At 36.3% G+C, this 25,147-nt stretch overlaps 1 protein-coding gene across 12 annotated transcripts in view; it reads left to right on the forward strand.

The window, feature by feature from the left end:
- The window catches only part of PAN3 (poly(A) specific ribonuclease subunit PAN3), a 116,978-nt gene that overhangs the window by 44,770 nt on the left and 47,061 nt on the right, over positions 1-25,147 (forward strand). For all 12 annotated transcript variants that reach the window (XR_010837316.1, XM_059042066.2, XM_067016919.1 and 9 more), the window contains one exon: positions 5,953-6,103. Coding sequence is in view for 11 of the 12 variants with exons in the window: in XM_059042066.2 (XP_058898049.1) it covers positions 5,953-6,103 (151 nt within the window). In the remaining variant the exon portion in view is untranslated. The remainder of the gene's footprint in view (positions 1-5,952; positions 6,104-25,147) is intronic.

Below are 25,147 nucleotides of genomic sequence, written 5' to 3' on the forward strand. Positions count from 1 at the left end.
GGGAGACTTAAAATTATTTTGAGGGGCTTCCCTGGTGGCGCAGTGGTTGAGAGTCCGCCTGCCGATGCAGGGGACGCGGGTTCGTGCCCCGGTCTGGGAAGATCCCACGTGCTGCGCAGTGGTTGGGCCCGTGAGCCATGGCCGCTGAGCCGGTGCGTCCGGAGGGAAAAAAAAAAAAGAGTATTTTGAACTGAATGAAAATGAAACATGCCAACAGTTGTGGGATGCCACTAAATCAGTAATCAGAGGGAAATTTATAGCACTAAATGCCTGTATTAGAAGAGGACAAAAGTTCCCAAATCAGTGATCTCAGCTTCTATCTTAAGAAACTAGAAAAAGAAGAACAAATTAAACCTAAAGAAAGCGTAAGAAGGATGAATCTTAATGATGCAAAGTGAAAGAAGCTAGTAAAAAACCCAGCATCTACATATGTATGTAAGATTCATTTATATTAAATTCTAGAAAATACAGACTATAATGACAAAAAGCTTATGGGTGGTTGCCTGGAGTCCAAAGCAGTGGAGCAGAGAGGAACAGGAGGGAGGGATTCCATTCAGGCTTGTGGAAACTTTTGGGCACGATGAATGTAGTCATTTTCTGGATTTGGGTAGTGGTTTCATGGTGGTCTACCTATGTCAAGAGTTATCAAAGCTTACATTTAAATATGTACAATTTATTATATGTCAATTATATCTAGATAAAGCTGTTCAGAAAAATTTACCAGATCATTCATGTTCATTCAGAGAGTAGAAAGATTACTGATAGCACCTTATGAAGCTACTAAGAGGTAAAGCAAGTTGAGCTCATTATAAGGATCTTTACTAAGGAGGGTATTTTATGGTTTTATGAGGTTACTATGTGATTTTATTGTATTTATTTATTTTTTGGCTCTTTTGGATCTTTGTTCCTCACGCGGGCTTTCTCTAGTTGTGGCGAGCGGGGGCTACTCTTTGTTTAGGTGCGTGGGCTTCTCATTGCAGTGGCTTCTCTTGTTGTGGAGCACGGGCTCTAGGAGCATGGGCTTCGGTAGTTGTGCCTCGCCGGCTCAATAGTTGTGGCCCACGGGCTTAGTTGCTCCGCGGCATGTGGGATCTTCCTGGACCAGAGATCAAATCCATGTCCCCTGAGTTGGCAGGCAGATTCTTAACCACTGCGCCACGAGGGAAGCCCCTACTGTGTGATTTTTAAAAACCAATATTTTTAAAAGCCAATATTCAGGAATAGCAGTGATTCCTCAGTCATTCGTCACATCACCTTAAGACAACTTTCTTTTTCTTACAGACCTTTTGGCATATTTGCAATGAAATATTACATAATATTTTGTGTTGTGTTTTTATTCAGTATAAACCTCTTCCTGTCATTCTACCTAATTAAAAATTACTGGCTGAACTTTTTATTTTGTTTCACTGTTTACTAAATTAGTCCCTTAATTTATGGGACTAATTTATTGTGTTCTTAATAAGTACTCTTGATTGTAGTGGAGTCCAGCAGAGTATTAAATTCTGAATTAGACTTTAAAAGTAACAGTTTCCAAGAAATAATATGATAGTAGAAAAGCATAAAGGTATATTAATCTTGAGCTAGAAACCTCATCAGAAAATTACGTCATTTGTAAAAAAAAAAAAACTTTATCAGTCATTGGTAAAATAGGAAACACTGTCATTTTGGTTGGTTGGGATGTCTGAATTAAGACATTAATTATTATTTCATTTAAAATATAATGATAATAATTACAACAGTGCTTTTTAAGCTAAAGGCCAGGACTCTTTTGACTTAGTATATTTCTGTCTGGAGAGTACAGGTAGGAATCATATCCAAATGTTGGGGGATGATGTCAGTTTGAAGAACTCACTAAATAAAATGCTCTTGGGGGCTTCCCTGGTGGTGCAGTGGTTGAGAGTCCGCCTGCCGACACAGGGGACACGGGTTCGAGCCCCGGTCTGGGAAGATCCCACATGCTGTGGAGCAGCTGGGCCCGTGAGCCACAACTACTGAGCCTGCGCGTCCGGAGCCTGTGCTCCGCAACGGGAGAAGCCACAACAAGTGAGAGGCCCGTATACCACAAAAAAAAAACCAAACAAAAAAATATTTTTTAAAAATGCACTTGGTTCTTTTGGTTGTGAAAATTGTGGTGTAAATTTAAGTGTGTGAGAACCTAAAACTCTACTGATAACTTCTCACAGAGTGAATGTCTGCTGTTTGACATAAACATTGATTTTTTTCCCAAATGTACATTTAGAGCTGTTTAAGATATGAATGAAAATTAGGACTTAAAGTGTGACTAGAGGACTTCCCTGATGGCACAGTGGTTAAGAATCTGCCTGCCAATGCAGGGGACACGGGTTTGAGCCCTGGTCCAGGAAGATCCCACATGCCGCGGAGCAACTAAGCCCATGCGCCACAACTACTGAGCCTGCACTCTGGAGCTTGCGAGCCACAACTACTGAAGCCTGCACGCCTAGAGCCCATGCTCCGCAACAAGAGAAGCCACCGCAATGAGAAGCCCACGCACCGCAACGAAGAGCAGCCCCCGCTCGCCGCAACTAGAGAATGCCTGCGCACAGCAACAAAGACCCAACGCAGCCAAAAATAAACAAATAAATATAAATTAAATAAATATAGTATGAATAGAAATTATGAATAGAAATATAATTATATGTATGTTAGAAAACCCACAAATATAATATAGGAACATATTTAGAGAGTTGTGATGGGATTATCTAAGTCACAGGGTGGGAGTAATAAAACTTTGATGTTCTTTTTCACTATTTCTTTTCTCATTTATTGCATTCTCTTTAATGTTGTCAAAGTTAGACAAATTTATATAACCCAAGTCCTTGACTGTTCTTTCTAGATATAACCTTCGCCTCCTAAAGCTAAAATAAATTGTTTATTTTCTTTTTCTTTTTAAAAAAACTTAATTAATTTATTTTTGACTGTGTTGGGTCTTCTTTGCTGCACATGGGCTTTCTCTAGTTGCGGTGAGCAGAGGAGGCTACTCGTGGTGCGTGGGTTTCTCGTTGCGGTGGCTTCTCTTGTAGCGGAGCATGGGCTCTAGGCATGCAGGCTTCAGTAGTTGTGGCTCGTGGGCTCTAGAGCACAGGCTCAGTAGTTGTGGCTCTTGGCCTCTAGAGTGCAGGCTCAGTAGTTGTGACTCATGGGCTCTAGAGCACAGGCTCAGTAGTTGTGGTGCACGGGCTTAGTTGCTCTCTGGCATGTGGGATCTTCCCAGACCAGGGCTCGAACCCGTGTCCCCTGCATTGGCAGGCAGATTCTTAACCACTGTGACAGCAGGGAAGTCCCAATCATTTATTTTCTGATGAACAGAGATTTCATTTTAATGTGATACTGGTTTTAGTTACCAGTTTTGCCTTATCTATCTCTAAAAAAGTATTCTTTTTAACATGTTAAAGGTGTGTGCCTAGGCTATTTTGTTGCTTTATAAAACCCTTATATATGTTACAAACCAGTTATATTAAAGTGGTTTTAAGAATGCATCTTTTTTTTTTTTTTTTTAAGAATGCATCTTTTTATTATGGTTCTTATTTTAACTAATTTTATCATGAGAAAGTATTCTCATTATTATAACTTCTCATTATTTAAGTAGTTTTAATAGTTCTCTAATCTGGTTAGAGGAATTTATATTAACTGTTAATAATAGTAGCTCTACTCTCTTATTCCTAGATTTTGTTTTTTGTGTTATACCTACTATGTAATTCTTTTTTCTGTCATTTAAATCCTTTAACCTTTTACCTCATCTCAAATAAATTCATCTGAAATAAAACAAACTCTCTAACCACCCAGTCAAGGGAAATGCCTTGCCATCTTAAATCAGGAAAAAAAATGGAGGGAGGGGTTTAGGCCCTTCTTTTCACTTCTTAATTAAAATTCATTGCTGGTAGGTTTTTTGGATCTGTGGTTGTTGAATCCCTAAAAGTTGCAGTTTAGTGTATACATTTTCATAGTTAATTTTAATAACTTCCATCATAACAAATTTGAAGGACCTTTATAATTTGTTATAATGGCATTTTATATATAATTTATTTGGGGGAGGTAGAATAGATTTTCCCCTCCTTTTTCTCCTTTATAGGATCCCTCAAAAATAGTCTTTCAGACTAATTTAAAATAGATTTGATTTAGAGAAACTCAGCTTTGAAATCAAGTCTCTTATTCATGGTAAATGTAAGGTATAAATGAAATGGAAACTGGGTGATACTTGTTTCTCGGAATTAGATTAGATTAATTTCTTTGTCTAAATTTGCTGTCTCTTAGTAATCTTGTAATCCTGAAGTCTCCATTCTCCTAGGCATTTTGAACTCTTTTACCAAGTTATCTGATTGATCTTATCTTGACTTTCATCTTCTAAAACAGATTCAGCATTAACTAGTACACACTGATTTAGCTCTGAAGTGATCCTCTTGGTAACCATTTGTTCTTTTATAACTGGGGATTACTACGTCAATAAAATGCATTGGCTTATTTTCTACTCCAGAAATTAAGGAATTGGCCGTACTTTTAAAGAAGATGCCAGTGTTTTAAATTTGGAAGGTTTTTAAATAGACACATAAGTGACAGAAGAGGACTTTTTTTTTCTCTCTGGAAAATATGTGTTGGTTCAGGCCTGATTCTTTTTTTTCTTCAGAATTTTATGTCTTAGGTATGGCAGTAAAAGAGGTTCTCTGTACATCTAGTATATTGTAGTTAAGCACAGGTTAACATTTTTTCTATATTTTATTACTTTGCATTTAATTTTAGCTGGACCGTAACTAGTAAAATATCATTTGTTTTAGAGTTTAAAATGAGGTTAGCCTCTTGACTTGCTATTTTCCAAATCTAATATTTTGAACTCTAACCTAACAGTTTAAAGTGTAATTCATATCAAATAGGGAAGTTGTTCTTGGATTGTACAGTAATTAGTCCATCTTTTTATTTTATGCCTTCTATGGAAATATTTTTCCATTTTAATGATCCGTTCTAAAATACTTCAAGTGATTAAATTTTTTGCATCATGATTCAGTGTATTTTAAACTTATCTTATATGTATACAGAAAATGTGGGCTGAAGTATGAACATACTAAATTATCTCTTTGGTCGACCCTTTTGGAAGTTGAATTCAAATATCAATATGTTGAATGAATCTTCATTATACTTAAGCATGTAGGTCACAATTTCAGAAAAATATTTAGGATATTCATTTTTTCCACATGGACAAAATATAGACCATTTGTGAAATTGAATTGCAGTCTTATAACGTGCTAGTCATTCTTAAAGGCAAAGGTACCATGCTACTTCACTAGATAAAAGGTGGCATTGTACAAGTGGGAGGAAATTTTCTTCATGTAATCTCATAGTAAAATGTTTTTTAATATAACAAGTTACATGAATACTTCACAGACATTGGAGCCTCTATTATGTTTTTCTTATATCTTGAGTCCTCTTGTGTGTTTGCCTTGTTTTTAAGTGCTTTTCTCGTCTTTACTGTTACTTAAATACATGGTACCATATTATTGGGAAAATGTCTTAAGTGCGCATAAAGAAGGAAGTGATTAATTTTGCAATAAAGGCAGTTTTGACCTTTATCCTGGTAGAAGTGGTTTAAAGACATTAAATTTGAAACTTGTTGGCTCAGTTTTGAGGCAGTTTCAACTTCCCAGTTGTCTAAAATGTGTTAGGATAGTTTGGTAATGATGTATATTTGACAATAAAGGCAAATTTTCATGTTCTGAAGTTAAATTCTGCAAATGAAATGATTAAAACCCTCAAATTTGATGAAAATTTTTCTTCAAGAAATTTAATTATCCCACCCCAAAATATGAAAACTAAAAAACACTGTAAGTCCTTTCAATAAAATATTTTACTCAGTAGATAGAGCACTGTGGAATAATGCCTAGTAGATGCAGTGTCTTTTTGGGCTTAAAATGTGTTAACTTACTATATTTGATTTTTAAATAGACACCAAATCCTACTGCAAGCGAGTTTATTCCCAAAGGAGGATCAACCTCCAGGCTCAGTAACGCGTCCCAGGCACATACGTCTGCCTTCTCTCAAGTGTTCTCTCACCCATCCATGGGGACTCCTGCTGCTGCTGCTGGATTAGCCCCAGGTAAGTTGAGTAACTGTTTGCAGTGAGTTCCAGATAGCAAGTCTCTAAGCACATTTGCTGGTAGTTTACCAGACCTGAAATTGTGTTCTTCAGTGAGTAATATTTGAACACATTTTAATGAGTTTTATGTTTTAGGTTTTGGTACCATAGTCCAAATGTGTAGTTGAAAATTTTAAAGCAAAATTTAAATATGAACTAAAATTAAATATAAGGATGTTTAAAAGCACAAAAATAAATTTAAAGGAGAAAATGGTTATTGAGAAAAATAGTCTATCTGGGCCATAGTATTTCCTTATTTTTTAAAGTTCATGATAATGCTCTTTCACTCAAAAACTTCTGTAAGAGCGTCAGGGTCCTCCTTTTGAAATAAATTTCTAAAAAATAATTTATATCATTTAAAATAAAAGTTTAGATGTATTGCCTTTCAGGTGTTTGATTATAAATCTGAAGCAGTAATTCAAATTGGGTTAAGTATTATAAACAATGGTAGGAAAGAAATGTGAAATATTAGGGGTCGTTGAGGTAGGGAAGACAGTACATCTCAACACTTTCTTCCAAGTTTACCCAAAATGGCAGAAAAAGAATTTGAAGAAATGCACTTATACCTCAGGGATCCTGAGGCATAGTTCAGAGTAACCCTTTGAGAACCTTATCTTCTTAGAAGGTCCCCTCTTTTATCTAAAACTTCATGCAGATTTTGTATTCTGCTTTTTAACATAAACACATATCAAAATATGAAAGTTTTCTTAGATAATTAACATCACCCATTCCTACTGCTGTGTACCTTAATTAGACAAGTAATGTATGCAGAATTATATTGAATTCATAGTAAGTGCTGAGCAGGTTGTCTTGTGTCTGTGAAATGGTTGAGCTACCCACCCAGATTATGTTTCTGGAACCTGTACTGGAAAATCATCACTTGGTCCTGAATGTTTAAAAAAACAGAAGCAAAAGGAAATTTATATACATTAAATGAAGCCAAAAGATCTATCTAGATCAGCCTGGAACTAGTACTGCCTCCAGGGCTTATTCTAATCAGTAATGGTGATAAATCATTGCTTTTGTTATTGATATTGAAATCAAGGACCTTTTTGGGAAGAAGAATGAGAGAAGATAATGATAACTTTATGGAACAGAGCATTGGTTTAGTGTATAAAGTATCAAATGTATTCAGAGGCTTAATAACCTTGAGTTGCCAAGGATTTTATCAATGTCTACTTGCCCTCACCTCTCCCCCCTCCCCTTCTCTCCCTCCCTCTTTCCCTCTCTCCGTCTCATTCTCCCTCCCTCCGTCTCATTCTCCCTCCCTCCCTGCCCACTCATCTCCCACTCATCCTTCCCCACCCCAATGAGCAGTTGATCATTTTATTAACTAAACATAAGCAAGAATTATATACCTTTCTGGTGAAACTTTTAAGGCAATTTTGTGTGGAGGGTCTTGAGATATACCTTGCAACTCCTTCCCCCTTACTTGTCCCTTTACTTTTTTTTCTACTTTGGCTCTTTTCAGGTTCAGTTAAATTTGTAAACATTTTCCATTCTTCCCTAGAGAGCAGTGTCAGAATTGAATATCCCTGATAGCCTTAAAGTTTTACTTGTAAGTAATATGCTACTATGATTTTCTCCCATTGAGGTGTGTTCACATTGTTTACATGAGCATAATCTACATGTCATCTGTACATCTGAACTTTCTTAGGGATTGTCCAGACTTCAGAGCAGTGTTTATAAAGCACCCACAGTAACGAAACCCATATGCCAGTCAGAACCCTTTGGCTTTCTTAATTAAGCACCCATTGATTTTGGCCTAACAGCACATCCTTGTCTCAGAAGTAAATATTGTGTTCAAATCTTTGATCAGACTAGTTCAGGCTAAAAGATGGGCTTTTTTAAATACTGGAGGAGTTAAAAATGTCAAAGGGAGTTTTAGATATTGAAAACATTTAATTACAAAATCTGTTAATGCTGTGGTATTTGTTTAAGGTTTCCAGTTGTTATTAACTTGTGTGTAGGTAGGTGTTTCATTGGTCCCAATTGGATTTCACAACATAAATTTAGGATGAAATGAAGTAATTTAAAACTATTTACTCTTCTTCTGTGTAGCTCTAACATTAAAGTGGTCATTCTGCTTCCTATTAATGAAAATAATTACTGTCTGGAACCATTGGAAATAGGTCAGTATATTATATTAAATGTATTCCTGAATTCTTTATACCAACTATTTAAAAATTGTTCTTTATTCAAATGGCAATCAACGAGGCTAAAATATTTTCCAAAAATACTGGAGTGATTAATGGTTTTGCATTTATTATTTCTCCATATTTTCTCCTTTTAGTTAATGGCTTAACACTCTGTGGAGATGAGCAAAGGAAAACAAAAGCCTGTGTACTTTCAGAAAAACATTTTATCCCTTCAGTGTCTTCCATTACTTCTTACCCATAAATATTTTTTTCAAGGCCTAGGAGAGGTTCTTGGTATTTTCACTTTAAGACTGTAGAATAAGAAAGGTCAAAGAAGTTTATTTACCTGCCTTAGTGGTGATTTAACTGATCTTTAATCCTCCTTGTCTACTATAGGTGTAACCTAGTGATAATTTTCAGTTACAAAGTTTCATTTTAGCTTTTTTTCAACTTCTATTCCAGAAATTAGTACCCTTGAAAATATGTCAAATTACTGTTTTCCTAAAAAATATGAAACCTAATGTCATTTTCATTATATGTGAAAAAATACATATTTAAATATATCCTTCGACCAAAAATGTAAAAATATTTGAGCAAAGTTGAGTAGATGTTAAGATTTTGTATTTCCTCAGATCGTAAGGAAGAAAAACGTAATGCGTGGAACAAAGTGGATCCTGAGTGAATCAGGTTCCTCTAAAACTTGATCACTTTAGAAACATGATTTGTACTTTAAAAAAGTTGTAATACAATAAGTAAAACTTTATACAAAAATTATTTGAATTTAAATAGCTAATTGGGTTTAAAAGGTATTTGAAAGTGTTAAATATATGCAGCACATGTTAAGTTTCCATTGACTTGTATATACATTTTATTTTAATTTAAGAAATGAAGGAGCTATAGGTTTAGTTGTTTTCCACACTTAACCGGAGAATGATAGCTGTATTTCTAAGCGTCTTCTACGAAGGTAGTTATAAGAGTGAGTATTTGGGGTATGGCACTTAACTTGGGCTTAATTGAACCCCTACAATTATATACATATTTTTAATTTGTAAATACGCATTTTTCTCTGGTCACAGCTTTTATTATCCTCTTGGAGGGCCACAGCCTTCCAAAAGTTAAGAATCACTAGTTTAACACACCCACCCTTAGCAAAATTTTATTTCCTGAGTGTGATATAGTAACAATACCTTTAAAGTAATGTATAAAGATATATTTTTCTAATAGGTCTAGCTTTAGGCAAACATTTTTGGAATAGCCTTTAGAAATGAAAATATGACTATACTAAGTCTGTGAAAAGACAGCTTATACTTTAATTTTTTGTGCCATGAAAAATAATTTTATCATGAGAACTAATTGCTAAATGGTTGCCTATCAGAATTTTTCCTGAGAGTATTTTGATGTGGTGGTAGACTTGGCAAGCTAAGTCTTGGTGTACTTTAAGTTTAATTACCTCAGTCTTGGCCATAGTCTGTTTGAAGGTGATTCTAAGACAGGTAGCAACAGGAGCGTACATTTCTGGGTCATGTTCTAATATGTCATCTGGTGGTTTAATGCACAGTTGTGACTCAGGAATTGAGCATCTCTTGTTCTGCTTGACTGTGTGTGTACACTTGGGAGAGGTAGAGGGGAGTTCTTGAATTTGAAGATGCCATCATTGATTTATAAATGAGAAAGAGAGCCATAAGTGACTTTTTAGTACTTTCGAATATTCATTCCTTCAAGATGAGAATGGTGCAGATTTTTGGACCATTAGTATATTTTATTGTAAATTTTTATGGTAATCTCAGATGATTGCTATGACGAGAAGCATCTAATTATTATACTAAACCTATCATTATTAAATAATTGTATTCCTTCATTAAAATTTAATCATAATATTTTAGAAAAATTGTAAAGTATATTTTTAGATCCAGTTTTTTGAAACAATCGTTTCTTATATATTCCTGTGAGTGCCAAATTGATAGATAAAATTGGCTTATATTCTTTATTTTTTGGCTTGGGCAAGGTATGGGGGAAAAGAGGAAGGGAAAAGAAAAGGGAAAATTAACATTTATCCATCATTCTTGTTGAAAAATATTTAACTTTTTATATATAATGTACTATTTAAAAATATTCTTACACTTCTAATGTTGAAAGGTGATCTTTTTTTTAAAGTTCTGTGCTAAAGAATAAAGTTCTCTGATTCTATGATGTTTTATATCATAATGAAGAAATGGAGGCTTCATTCATTTCAGTTGCATACTAGTTGGCCGATGTGGTAATCTGACACTGGTCATTGGTCTAGGTGGAACCTTTGGGGTTTCCATGGTTCAGCCTTGTGCAAGTTTAGAGGTGACATTCCTGAGAGATTATCATCCAGTTTCTGCTTTTTCACTTATAGTAATAAAGAATTAAGTAGCTAACCAAGGCAGCCCAGTGTACATTTTAATAGTTTGAATAAAAAAGAAAATTAGATCTTTTGTTGAACTAAACTCAGTCTTGTCTATTATCCATTAGTCCTAGGTCTTTTCCTTGAATAGAATAAATTAAAATCTTTCCTACAGGATAGCCCTTTCAGTTGTTTTTTTAGACTAGTTGTATGTATGTGTGTGTCCATATAACTGATCTGTTTTTGACGCAAACAAGAGAGAGGGCAAACTGGGAAAATACTGTTAAAATTTATAAATTGTGAAAGTCAAAAATCAGGAACCTCTTGTAGGTCGTAATGCTGTAACACTAGTGTGGGTAAAATTAAATCCTCAGATATGTCTACCTACCTGTATCACTACTCTGATATCCAGCTAAGGAGTGTATGTACCATTGGGAAAATAGGTTGCTAATGGATTGAAGCTATGGTTTTCAGATGGTAAATATCTAAGTTCATATTTCAAATTTCTCTTTGTATTTTAGGCTCTACATTAAAATCACTCAAGGCATAAAAACTATAAGCTATCATTTTAGATTATTTTATGTTTTACTAGGTAGTATAATGATTGAAAATAAAAATTATACAAAATACTTAGGTAATTCTAAAACATCTCCCTGTTTTATATGATGTAATTCTAAACAGATTTTCCTTGTAATTATTTTTCATTAAATGAATTTTGTGGGACCGTCAAGTAATCCTACCATGAGTTTATTTTGATATTTCCATCTGAACTGGTTTCTCTGAATTATTTTTACCCTTAATAGCAATAGAGGTAGTTTACCATTAAAGTATTCTTCTCACTGTTTTAAATGTCAGTCTAGATTTCCTAAGCACATTACAAATTCCTTAAGAAAGGGCAGTCACTCCTTATCCAGCACGAATTTAGGCCTAAACAGGGTGCCTAATAAGTGCTCATTTAACTAAGCTTCATTTTTATCTTAGAGAAAAAATTTTAATTGGTGGGTATCTCTTAATTACAGTGAATTTCAATGATCCTGTAAACATCTTTGAAGAACTCCTAAATACTGCAAGTGTTCAAGAGGGTGTAGGTGTATTGTCAGATGAGGAACAGAAATATGCCTGTTGAAAGTTTAACTTTATCAGAACTAGAATTGCTGTGTGTTTTGAGATGCTAAAACATTTTTGAAACCAGTCAAAATATTTGTATTATTTTTAAATTGCATGTTGCCATTTTTTGTAACTACTTTGTTTTTCAGGTGTATTCAGCAGAATCACTCAGACATGTCCAGGTTTTCTAATTGGGGCTTGCTTTCTACATTAAAAGATAAAAGAAAACGTTATGGTTAAGGTCAGGGGTCCCTCAGGTTTTTGTGAAGAAGGCCTTTACCTTGCCCTGTAATGTTGAGCTCATCCTCAGTGGGGGCTGCTCGGTGTACGCATGTTTATGGGTACAGATGGTGACCTCCCAGGGAAGGTTACTAACAGTATAACTGTAGAGCCGGAACCGGGTTGTGAGTGCCTGCTGGCTATATTTCCTTCCTGGCTGGGAATTTCAGGACACTGAGGCAAGACGTTAATGGCGCGAGGGGGATGTGGCTGCCGCAGCTGGCCTGGAGACCTGCCAGGTAAGGCTTAAAGTAGCTGCCGGTGGATATTGTTCTGCTGGTTGGGGAATCCCTGGTTAATGTGTCCTGTTAGGTTTGAGCATTTCTATTGTGCACTTGCTGTTTCAATCTCATGTATTGGCTAACTTGTTCCGTAACTGAGAGGTAAGGGCTGGATGGGAGTGGGTAGGGGTTCCCTTCAACTATAGGTTCAGTGATATACAACCGTAGCAGCATCTCCTGCTGTTTGGGGGCTGCTTTCATTGGATCGTGACTTGATTGCCTTTGGAACATGGTACCAGTTCTTCTATTAAAGTAGCTATGTAGCTTTCAGCATGCTGTTTGACCCCTGTGTTTTAACATCTTCATTTCTATAAGAAGATAATATTAGATAATTTTGTCTTTCTAATCTAAAATTGTTTTGTGACATGTTGATCAATAGGAGATAGATAGGTACACTAAAAGGAGACAGAAATGAAAACAGTGGTGAGAAGCAGCAAAGAGAGGAGAGTTTGATTTTTGTATTGATACTAGACTTAAAAAGGACTTTAAAAGGTATATGGACTTCCTTGACATAGTATGTGTAAATAGACAATCCTTTGTATCGCAGGTACAGATGAGGGAGGGGGGTTTTGTTTCAGCAGTGTAAGGTCAGGGTCTGGGGTGAATCAGAGTGTTGCAGAGGTCCTGAATGAACTGAGAGGCAGGGAGAGACAGCATGTATTAGTGAATGCCCAAGAACATTCCTGGTTCTCAGCTGGATGTGGAGAGTTAGAAGTCAGTCTTTTTATTTCCTCCAGGGATCATTTTTTCTTTCACCTTTTGGCTCAGTGGCACATTGTAGGTACTTAGTAGAGACAGAGTATTTGTGTGGACAAAATTACTATGCTGTGTGTAACATGTCTAGAATGAATTGAATGGTGGCAGCCTCTTTTATTGAATTTTCCCTGATTCTTCTCAGCTTGACTAGTCATATTCATATGTGAAAGTCCTCTTTTTTTCTTACTCTTTTTGCCTTTTGGATGTGCATTTACCCTACAGTAGGGCATGGGGCAGGGTCTTAGTAAAAGGAGAGGAATCAGAGAGACATATCCCTTTAAAACCCCCAATGCACACAGGCATGTAAAATCCAACCATGTACACTAGCAGAAACTCAGATGTGGACTACATGTTGATGGTGATAATATTTAGTTTTTGATTTTTTAGTCATGAATCTCTTACACATCGGTATTCTGAAATGAGATGTTTTCTTATGATTTCATGAATATCTTCCCATATTTGAGATGTGGTTATCCAGATTTTAGAATGGTATTCCTATAAATAATAACTAGTAACTAATAGTCCCTTTGGGGGGTGTACCTCTTAGAAAACAGTGCAGATCAATAGGATATTAATATAATTGTTGTCACCAGAATGCTCCCTAAGCCACGGTTACTGTGGACCATCATCTTACTGCCCACTGTCGTGATGTGGTGGGCTAAACTGCTGAAACATGGAGATCCAAAATGTAGTGGCTTCACGTGACAAAAATTGATTTCTTGCTTTTGTAACAGTCCATGACAGATTTTTCAGGTTGTCTGGGATCCTGTTCTCCGTGTAGGTAAGGACCCAGGTCAGCGGGCTTCTAGGCGTCTCTCCAGTCAGCTGGAAGGGGGAAGGCAGGGAGGAGCCTGAGTGGGAAGTTGTTATGGACAGACCTGGAGATTGTCTGCGAAGTTTCTCCAATCATGACTGTCCACCAAAATCCAGACTTCCATCTTTGTAAGCGGCTGGCCTCCATGCTCCAGTCTTCTTTGGATGCAGAATTTTAAGTTGACCCTGGTTATCTCATATAAATACATTTTGGGACGTTATCTTATTTGCATCTTTTGTATCTACTTTAAAGAAATCACCAAAACAGCTACAGTAACTGATTTATCTAGCATCGTGGAAAATGAAGCTTTCCATCATACTTGAATTTTTGGATATAAGAAGCTTTATGGCTTTCATTGTCAGAACTTTATATTCTCAGCAATTTTTCAAAGAAAGATTTCCAAAATTTGTAGTTTCTGTTGCTTCACACAGAATTAACTTTTCTTTTATGACTCATGCTCAGTTTGATGTGCTTCAAGTGATTATAGTGAGCCAGAGTACAGTTGCTACCTTTTAGGTAACAGAGTTTGAAGAGCAGTTTGCTTCAGTGTTACGTAATTACTTGTATTCTTCACCCTTTCCATTGTCCTCCTACCTCAGTTAGATTATAACTCCTTGCAGGTAATTTCTCTTCCTCTCTGAGTCTATTAAAGTGCCTGAATGTGGTACCTTGAATGGACACACTCAGACAAGTTTATTGGAACCATGTTAGTGAGTTCTTACTGGCTTTTTATTGATGAGTGTTGTGGTGTTAGTATGCCCCACTCTAGGACAGTGGTTCTTGAGTCTGTGAGGATCAAAACCCGGCACTCCCTGGCTCCCATCCCCAGAGCTGCTGATGTTGTAGGTCTGTCTGTGTGAGCCAGGGAGTTTCCTCTTCTAATGTGCTTCCAGGTGACGCTGCTGACTTTTCCAGGGACTCCATTTTGAGAACTACTGCTCTACTTCACGCTCTGTGCTGCCTTCTCTCCTCTTTTTGCTGACAACCCTTTTCTTCTCCTAATCTGCCGCTTTCTTTGAATAAGAAAAAGGCTTTGAGTCAAGGACTTGAATTGTTGCCTGTGAATTTGCTTTTCTGGTTCGAATCTGTGTTCTGAGTAACTGCAGTTATCAGATAAGTAATCATTGAATTAATTGTTGCAGGGGTGCCTGAAGCTCAGCCAAGATCACAAATACCGTTTAAGTGAAACCAGGCCACAGGGACTTCTTCTACCTTAGTAATGCTCATGGGACACACATAATGTAAATCAATTATTGATACATCTCATAAATTTTTTAGAATGTCTGAAAAATGCATAGCATACGTACTGTGGCTGTTCAAAATTTTAAACCTCATGGATCTAGAACTAGTAATCAGGTATCTTTTATTTGCATGTTACGTTTTAATATGTATGTTTTAAGATTTTTATGTAAAGGTCAACTAAATTGTTATTAATGTTAAAGAAGTAAGAAGTGTTTATTGATTCAATAACAACATTTTTTGAAGCCAGACTAATTTTTCTTCTTAATTTGTTACCAGCATTTATTTGTTGGAAAGAAATTTAAAGTTAAAATTACATTGTTAACTAATATTAATCTTATTTTTTGTGACTATAACTTTTTATAATCAGACATTGTTGTCTTGGAGTATGTTTATTGTTCATAAACAATACAACATAATTTATCAATGAATGAAGCATACCATTTACTCATAAACATTGACTGTCACTTGAGAAGAAAAATGGTTCTTTCGATCCAGAAGAGTTTGTTTGGTAGCTAACACCTGTCCTCCTCCTATTTTGTTTTGACTCTCTCTAAATAATGTACGTGTTATGATTTGAGAGATTGACACCATTGCAGAGGCTAGAGAAGATCCTATTAATTCAGATACTTTTGTCAAGTTTGGGGGCAAGCAGGTCACTGTTCTGTTTCTTCAAATATTATAGTGATCCAAGTAAGTGACCTAACGTACAGGCCAGAGGGTATAGTGCTTAAAGTTGTAATTCAGTTGTTTTTAAGATAGTTAAAAATCTGGACAAGTTATTCACATGTTTAGAGGTTTAGGTACTGTAGTTTACACATAATATTCTAACGTGTTGAATTAATTAATGAAAACTCATATGGAAATGAGGCTCTTGATAGAGGTAAGGCTGAAGTTAGGCCCAGCGGAGGATTACTGTGTGTAGACATGGAAAGCGAAATAGTTGTGCAGGCTGTGGTCTCCATCAAATATTGTGTTTGAGTATGTGGCTGATACAGCTTGGGTTAAACTCATAGTATGAACTGACAGTATTTACCTAAATTTGGTCAATGAGATTAAATAAATTTTGTGAGGAAGCGTTAGGACACTTAATAGTTTTATTAATGCTTACAGTGTTTCTAATATCCAGGTAGTCCAAATACCTTTTACCAAAGGTAGATATTCAGCTAAAATGAAGTATGCTTATAGAAGTCAGTTGCTGAAATTCTCTGGATATTGAGGAGGAAATCAGAGGTGCAATCTGAGTTGCATTTATATTGGTTAGGTCCACATGGCTTTTATTAAAGGTTATTTATATGTAAAAAAATAAGTAAAGAAAGCATTTTGGAGTATGTTTGAAACTTATTGTGTAATGTAATGAAGAGAGAATCTTTGTACTTCTAATCAAGTACAGTTTTTTTTCAAATACAGTTTTTAATCATTGAAATGTTCCCGTAAATCAGTAAACATATTTTACTTTTTCTTTGTATTTTCCTAAAAGTAAAAGTGATCACATTATGGCTTTCTCGTTGTCATGAGAATAAACTCCCCGTCCCTTACTGTGGTATATAATCTGTGTCTCCCATACTTCCCGGACCTCACCTTTCACTCTTTCCATGTGTATCCAGTTCCCACCATGCTGGTCCTCTTCAGGTATGTCCAACTCCTTTCTGCCTCATGTTCTTTGCTTGTGCTGTTTTACCTGTGCTTTCCATGGATGCTTCCTTCCGTTCTCTTAGGTGTCACTTACAGAGAAGGGCCTTTGACTAATGTAAAGGAAATTTCCCATCGTTATTTTTCATGGTGTTCTCCTGTTTACTTCCTTTTTAGAATTTACTACAATTTGAACTTGTATTTTTCTTTGTATTAGAATGAGTGGTCCTCTTCATGCCTATTAGAATATAAGCTCCCTTGTGGAAGGAACTATGTCTACATGCTTATTAAATATTTTTAGAATTAAAATAATTGAAAATGACTATTAGCTTTCTTTTCTTCATGGAGGATCTCCTCTGATATAAAATACGTATCCTGTTTGAGAATATGTATTTGAAAATGGCAGCAATTTTCCCATCTCTGTGCCTTCCTCTTCTTGGAAGGCTCTTCAGTTTCTTGATATCTTGCCTGTTTTTCATCGATTAGGTCAAATGCCTCTTTTTTTTCTTCTTCTTCTTCTCCACCTTTCAAAGCCATTTCTACTTCTGAAGTCATTATTACTGTCTTCTATCTCTATGCTTCTATAATGTTTTCAGTATCTCTTAATGTTTTAAAATTTTTGTATGTTTTATTTCCTTCACTTAAAGTTAAATGCGTCTGGAAGCATTTTTATCATTTTATTCACTATTGTGATCACACATGGAGACCTAGAGTAAACACTAAAATTGAAAAATTTTAAGCACTGTCGTGGGCTTTATGAGTAAAGTATGAACTTCATGAGATCAGAACTAGATCTTATTTCTTGAATTCCTGGAACCTTGCTCAGTGCCTGATCTCCTGCCGTGGTTCCGGTAAGCTTTCGTATGTAGTTGCAGATTAGCCTGTGGTGCTTTTGCATTTACAGCTTCCCCGGCCCCATGTAAGACTTACGAAGTCAGAAACCCCACATCTGGAGCACTGCCATTGTCTGTATGTTTAAAGATTTTACAGGAGATTCTGACATCTACCCTTTGAGAGAGAAAAAAAAGTTCAGAATTCCAGAAAATTTGTGGGAAGGTGAGATTTTATCTGATTCGAATGAGGTTATCCAGGATGAAGTTTCATGGAAAACCCATAAGATGGGTTTTAAAGGATAGATAGGATTTCTTTAAACATTTTTAACACAGACAGTTGAGAATCTGTGAAGTTTATTTTTTTTTCTGTTTGTTTTAACCAGTTTATTACCATAATAGAGAATTGTTTTCACTCAGTTAGTGAACTTTCATAATGTAAGTCGGTCTGAGTTAGGTAAAGACTGAACAGATGTGAAGAAAACGTCAGGCGCAGTACCGAGCCATAGGCTTGGAGCAGGGTCCTGCTGGAACAGGCATTACCCTTAAATGGTGATTGTAGGGGAGTCCACAGAGTTTGCCTGGAGGGAATAGGATAAGGCGAGGTTTTTTGCCAACTGGCACTTCTGTTTTTTTAGACGAACTATACATTGGTACCAGTGTGCAGTGACTCCACATGACAGTTTAAACTACTATCATTAATTAGCTCACATAGATGGTTCTGTTTCCCTACCTTAGGCTCTTGGTCACTGCTTTTGTTATGTGGAGTTTCTTTTTTCATTTATCTTTTCAAAGAAATATTTTTGAAGTTTGCCATTTGCGTGATGTGGAGAGCCACCATTCTGAAATATCAGAAGAGTGGAATTTTCTTTTCAAATTAAAATTGCTAGGCAAGTGAAAAAGGTTAGATTGGGCAGGAACTTGGAAAAATGAATGAAAAATGGCACTGAGATAAAATGTCATGTATTTGAAGTACCGGGTATCTCTTAAAATGTTACCAATTTTCTTTGCCATTAGCAGCCCTGAGTTTGGCACACCGTTTCTTTTTTTTAATTTTAACATCTTTATTGGAGTATAATTGTTCTACAATGGTGTGTTAGTTTCTGCTTTATAACAAAGTGAATCAGCTATACATACACGTATTTCCCCATATCTCTTCCCTCTTGCGTCTCCCTCCCTCCCACCCTCCCTATCCCACCCCTCTAGGTGGCCACAAAGCACCGAGCTGATCTCCCTGTGCTATGCGGCTGCTTCCCCGCTAGCTAGCTATTTTACATTTAGTAGTGTATATAAGTCCATGGCACATTGTTTCTTGCGAGTTGTCAGGATGGGGGGAGAGGAGACAGGACTCGACAGCTGGCTGGGAGCAAGTCGATATCAGGCACCTGCAGCTCAGCAAGCATCAGAAACTTAAGACTTAATTACCATTTCTGCCCCTAGAGGACCTATGAGCCAGGAATACCAAAGCTTAATTAGAGTTTAGAGAACAGTGGTTTTCAAACATTTTTTTTTAAAGCAGCAGAACTCTTGTGAAGTCTGCATGCAGTCCCCAAACCTAAAATTATATAAAGCAGATAAAACTGGCATTTACAGGTCGGGTTTATTAAACTTACTCATGAAGTTATTCAGTGAGAATAACAAGCCTTTGTGGTATCATGTCAAACCCAGTAATTTGAAATCAGTGGTGAAGGACAGTAATTAGTCTTATGTTCCTGTCTCCTTTTCTGTATTTTCTGTCATATAGTAACGTAAAAATAATGATTCACATGAATAAGTTGTGCACCCATTTGTTCACTTTTCTCTGAGTGCGTGTGCATTTAAATGAAGATTATTGCAGTCACTGCCTTCCTAATGAAAGATCCACGTATACACAGAGGGGGGACGGGAGAGAGGCTTTATTCTGAGCCTCCATGAGAATACCCTCACCCAACACAAACTAAGTACGGTGGTGATGATCTCTAGTCTGTTAAAAAAGAATGCATGCTAATTTGGACCTGCATTTGTGATTTTATTGTTGATTTACTAAAAGTTAAAAAAAAAGATGAAATTCAAACCAAGAATTTACAGAACCCTGAAGCATTTCTGGAAGCTTAGGCTTCTGCTTAATGCAGATTGAAAACCACCGGCTTTCAACAGGGACAGGCACAGAGCCCTGTTTCTTGATGGGAAGCAATCCACTGGTACTCGGTTCAGGAAGCTGGGAGGGTTGCTGTTTTTCTCACCTGAACCACAGACTACGGGGAATGATTGGAGTGGCCATTTGGTGAATTCTCCCCAGACAGTTGATGACAGGCACCGTTCATTACATACAGTGGGACTTAACTCTCCTTTCTCTGAGAGAGGCTGGGAAAATGAGGAATGAGTAAGGCTTTAAAACTAAACCAAAAAACCCCACGACCTGTCAGATGCTTATATTCAAAAGAGTAGTTTTCAAGACAGTGTGTAGTCACTACTAGTTTTGTCCTCCATAAATCTGAGCTCTGAGGCACTGAGGTTCTTGGTGGAGAATCAAGAATTTTCCATATTATAGCTTGGAAGTGACGAGGGAAAGTTTTTGATTAGAATTTTCCCCACGTGAATAAATAAGGAAAAAATGTGTTAGAAAGGAAGGTTGTGCTGGCCACCCTCGCGCCTCCCTCTGGAGGAGGGTTTGTTCTGTGAAAAGCTGTTAGCCTCCTGCGCCGGGAGGGACAAAATAATGTTTCTGAAAGTAGCTTGAGTTCTTTGGTTGCCTTTCTTATGGAGGTTTTTCCCTCTTTTTTTCATAACAACATATTTTTGTGGACAGAACCCCTAACTCATGAAATGCAAAGCACCTCCCCCGTTTTGTTGTGGTATATTTTGGGGCTCTAAGGCTGTACATGTTGATTTTTCGGTTTTTAGAAATAATCGGGAAGGCAATTCACTATTGCCTGTCTTGAAACAGAACATGTTCCTCTTTTTATCTTTTAATTCAGAATATTCTCTCTGACTAGTGAATATGAGGACCTTGTGTTTAGGGAATTAAGTAACATTTCACTAGTTTTTTATATATGGCCATAAGCAAAGCTAGTGCCCTAGACATGTAGACTACTTCTGGGTGGAAATATTTAATTTCCCCCACTCCATACACACACACACACACACACACACACACACACACACACGCACACGCACACACACGCACACACACACAGGCACACACAGGAAAGGCAGCTTTTCAAAGATTAAACAAAACAAAATAACAGCTTTGGCCCTTGAAATACTTTCCGTTTATAGCCCTTGCAAATTTCTTCTTGGGTGAGAAACCCTATGGTGTGTGTGATAGCTTCTCTTGTAAGCTTTTTAGTTTTAACATTTCTTACTGTAACTGAGTGAAAGCTTTAACCAAGAACTGCCTATGGCATATAGATGCTTTCAGTTTATTGGCTACTCCTGTAGCTGAAAGGAAGTTGAACTATTTTTTTGGACCCATTAAGTTGTCCTTTCCACTTGGGTGTTGAAAGAGCTTATGAGCAGTAGCTGTTCTGATTTTTGTTGGTTGTTTTCTCTAGGGAACAAGCTACCCTCTGAGTCAGCACTGGACTTGAAGATAAATCCTACAATTCATGAAACTGACTGATTCGACTAAAGGATGGATAGTTTGGGCAGCGTTGGACAGCTCTGAGGGGTCTGTTTGTTTAACTGAAGGGATTGTTGAGTTCAGCAACTTTTAATTCCCCTAATCATAAGGGGTTGCTGTTGTGAAAACAGGGTTTGTGAAAGAATCAGTTCTGGCAATTGACATCAATATTCTTACTGACTTTGTTTTCATTTTATCACCACACTTAATGAAACAATTCTCTGAAGTGTAGAAATTTCACTATGCTCCTGAGAGGTCAGCATAGGATTTTAGCAGTCTACTTATGAATCCAAGTTATCCTTTCTCCACATGGGGTTATAAACATTTCTCTCCAGTAAACCTTTTGGCATTTGGGTTGTTTCATCTTTGCAAAGGTAGTTTGCATTTGTGGCTTGCAACTTTTAGGATTAAATTGCACTTAACTTGATTAGTGTATATTTTACTAGATTAGTGAATAATTTTTATCGTGGCTTATGGCTAATATTGTGATTTTGATAATTAACAATTTCTACCTTAAAAGGTTACATTATATTTTTAGTTTTCAAGGAAATGAGGATAATTTTAATGTTTAATTAAATGGATTTTTAAATATGAAACATGAGGGATTTAAGCTACAGAAAGGAAACTTTTCTTATCCTAATATTCTAGGCCATTATAAATTATGCAGGAATACTGTGGATTGTCTTTTTGGAGGCTTTTAAAAACAAGGTGTGGCATGACACAGGAAATACTTTGGCCAAAGGTGTATACGTCTGTGTGGTCACTAATCATTCTGTGGTTTAGGAGTTAAAGGGTTATAAATATATTAATTTTATTTTAATCATCTGAAAGTTAGTATGATTTAAAATAGATAGGAATAATGGGAATTTTGCCTAGTCAGTATTTGAGTTGATTATTGTTTAGGCGAGAAGTGGAAGTGATCATTCATCATGTCAGAATTCGGAAAATTGGGCTTAGACAAATGAGATTTTATACATTTCAGCTTTAGGTTCATTAGTTGCATGATTATTATTACCTTTAGCCTGGTACTTTTGATTAATAACAGTTTTAGCCAGTTTTGATAATTATCTACAAAGCTGAATTTGATTGAATGATGGAATTATTATAGGGAAAGAAGTAAAGACTGTAAAGACTAATATTATCTTAGCTTTTACTTCCTAATCCTGTTGCGTTTTGGATAGTGGTTTGTTTTATTTTGTACAGTCTATTTGAGGATTAGATCCACATTTAAAATATGAGCATGGCTGTATGATGGTTGTCTCAGTTAAATCTTTATTTATGTCCACTTTTTAAAGTTTTCTTACCTGTGCTTACAAGTGATGGTAAAATGTCCCCAAAATAAAATTCAGTAAAATATTTACTTTTTTTTACTTAATGGCCACATCGTGACGGATTGTTGCCATTTAGTCCCTGGATTCTTAGATGCCTCTATTATAAACTACATCCCATTCGTGTAATAATAGCCTTTGCCGGGGGCGCGGGGTGGGGGTGGCTGGCGGGCGGAATTAATACCATTAGACATATAAACTTAAAAAAAAACTTTAATAAAGAAAATAACCCCAAACTTTCATGTTGCTAGGAATCTTCAGAAACACTAATTCAGGTCTTTAAATTCTAATTCTAATTGTCTTTAAATTCAAGGATTTTCTGAATCACCCATGTCTGTAGTGATTATACATAGCTTCCTGTGACTTGTTTCTTTTCACAGTACCTAAACTTTTAGGATTGACAGTATAGTTTTGAGGCTTATTGTAGAAATCCAGAAACTTGAACAGAGAAATGTTGTGAACTGGTTGTACCATTCTCCCCTCCTTTAATATTTTATATGTTCTGAAATTTGACAATTCTTATGCCTTTAGTCACATTTTCTCCTTCTAACTTTTTTTTCGAGGTGCATTATTTTTATATGGCCTTTAAGGATTTAAATTTGGGTTAAATTCAACAGCATGGAGTGCTCCACTGGCTTGTAATAGCACTCAAGGACCTAGATTTTAGCTTCATTTCTACCTTCACTGAGTTGATGTGCCTGAGATGTGTCGGGCCCTGCTTGTCTAATGTGTAGAAAGGGGAGAAGCTTAGTCTACTTCTGGCTTAAAAATTGGAAATTGTAAAACATTCTCTTCAAACTACTGGCAGTTTATGAAGTAGATTCTTATTTGTCTTTAAATTTAAGTAGGTGATTATATGAATTTAAGTGTGACTCAATGGGGTGATTTTCATTAAGCAAAAATATTGACTAAGGATTTCTAAATTTAGGGTTTTTAACTTGATGTATTTTATTACAAGGCAGTGAAGGTATTTGTGCAAACAAACATTTTCAAGGTTATTCAGAACGTAAACTTAAAAGAAATTTTTTAAAGGTAAAGTTATTAAGTATTCAAACAGCTTTTCTTTATTTCTTGACTGAATTAAATAATTGTGTCATGGGAAAAATTTAGTGTACATCATAGAACATCACTTATAATGAGCTATTTTCTCCTAAAACCATTCTTACCACCTTAATAGACTTCAGATTGATAGTGTTTTCTCTATCCTTCAAATTCAGTTTTTAAAACTTATTTTATCTATTAAAATGTTGAATTATAGTGTTATAATTTAAAAAGCAGCACATATGTATATGCTCTGTGTATATATACATTTATTTTATTTTATAAATTTATTTATTTATTTATTTTGGCTGCGTTGGGTCTTCATTACTGCGCGTGGGCTTTCTCTAGCTGCAGTGAGCAGGGGCTCCTCTTTGTTGCATTTCACGGGCTTCTCACTGTGATGGCTTCTCTTGTTGCCGAACACGGGCTCTAAGCACGCGGGCTTCAGTAGTTGTGGCATGTGGGCTCAGTAGTCGTGGCGCACGGGCTTAGTTGCTCTGCGGCATGTGGAATCTTCCCGGACCAGGGCTCGAACCGTGTCCCCTGCAGTGGCAGGCAGATTCTTAACCACTGAGCCACCAGGGAAGTCCCTATATACATTTATTTTAACTATAAATGTCTTTCAGGATTTAGGACTATTTCTTGAGGGTACTTTCCAGAGCTAGAATTTCTGGGACAAAAGCTGTGCGTAGTTTTTAAGCTATTGAAACTGAAAGCAGCTGTTTTTGTGATGTATGCATCAAGCCGTAGCCAGATGGTCCTCTTTAGGATTACTCTAGAAGTTCAACAGTTACTTATGAAGAATAAAGTTTGTTTCATATACTTCCAATTTTTATTTTTATTTTATTTATTTATTTATTTAGTTGCACCAGGTCTTAGTTGTGGCTCCAGGGCTCCTTTAGTTGTGGCTTGCCAGCTCCTTAGCTGTGGCATGTGAACTCTTAGTTGTGGCATGCATGTAAGATCTGGTTCCCTGACCAGGGTTTGAACCTAGGTCCCCTGCATTGGGAGCATGGAGTCTTATCCACTGAGCCACTAGGGAAGTCCCAACACATGTTTGGTGGTTTTTTTTTTTTTTTTTTTTTGGCGATGTTGTGGGATCTTAGTTCCCCAACCAGAGATCGAACCATCGAACTGGGGCTCTCTGCAGTGAAAGCGCAGAGTCCTAACCACTGGACCACCGGGGAATTCTCCTCTAATTTTTACATAAGTAAACATTTTGAATGGCTTCTATAATTTTAGTATAGTAGAAATTAAAATATGCCAACTAATGATATTATAAGGTCTTTTCTATTAACATTAGTAGTTGAAATCCTAGTTAAGCTATAACATATATATGTACTTTTACGGTGTATGTTTAGATAGTTTAGATACTAACGAAAGGAGCTGATGAAACACATAGGTTCAGCTCCTTTTTACATGAGCTATATTTAATTTTTCTTTGCTGTATTTCCTAGCCATGGAGTGTACCTCTCCAATTATATAATTTTTCTCAATGTGTATGGACAAAATGTAGTGGAATCAACATAAATCCATTGCCCTATAACTTAAAGCTTACTTTTTCCCCTCCTCCCTCTTCCCTGAGGTATGT

The sequence above is a fragment of the Kogia breviceps genome, chromosome 16 (genome assembly GCF_026419965.1).
Source record: "Kogia breviceps isolate mKogBre1 chromosome 16, mKogBre1 haplotype 1, whole genome shotgun sequence".
Lineage (NCBI taxonomy): Eukaryota > Metazoa > Chordata > Mammalia > Artiodactyla > Physeteridae > Kogia > Kogia breviceps.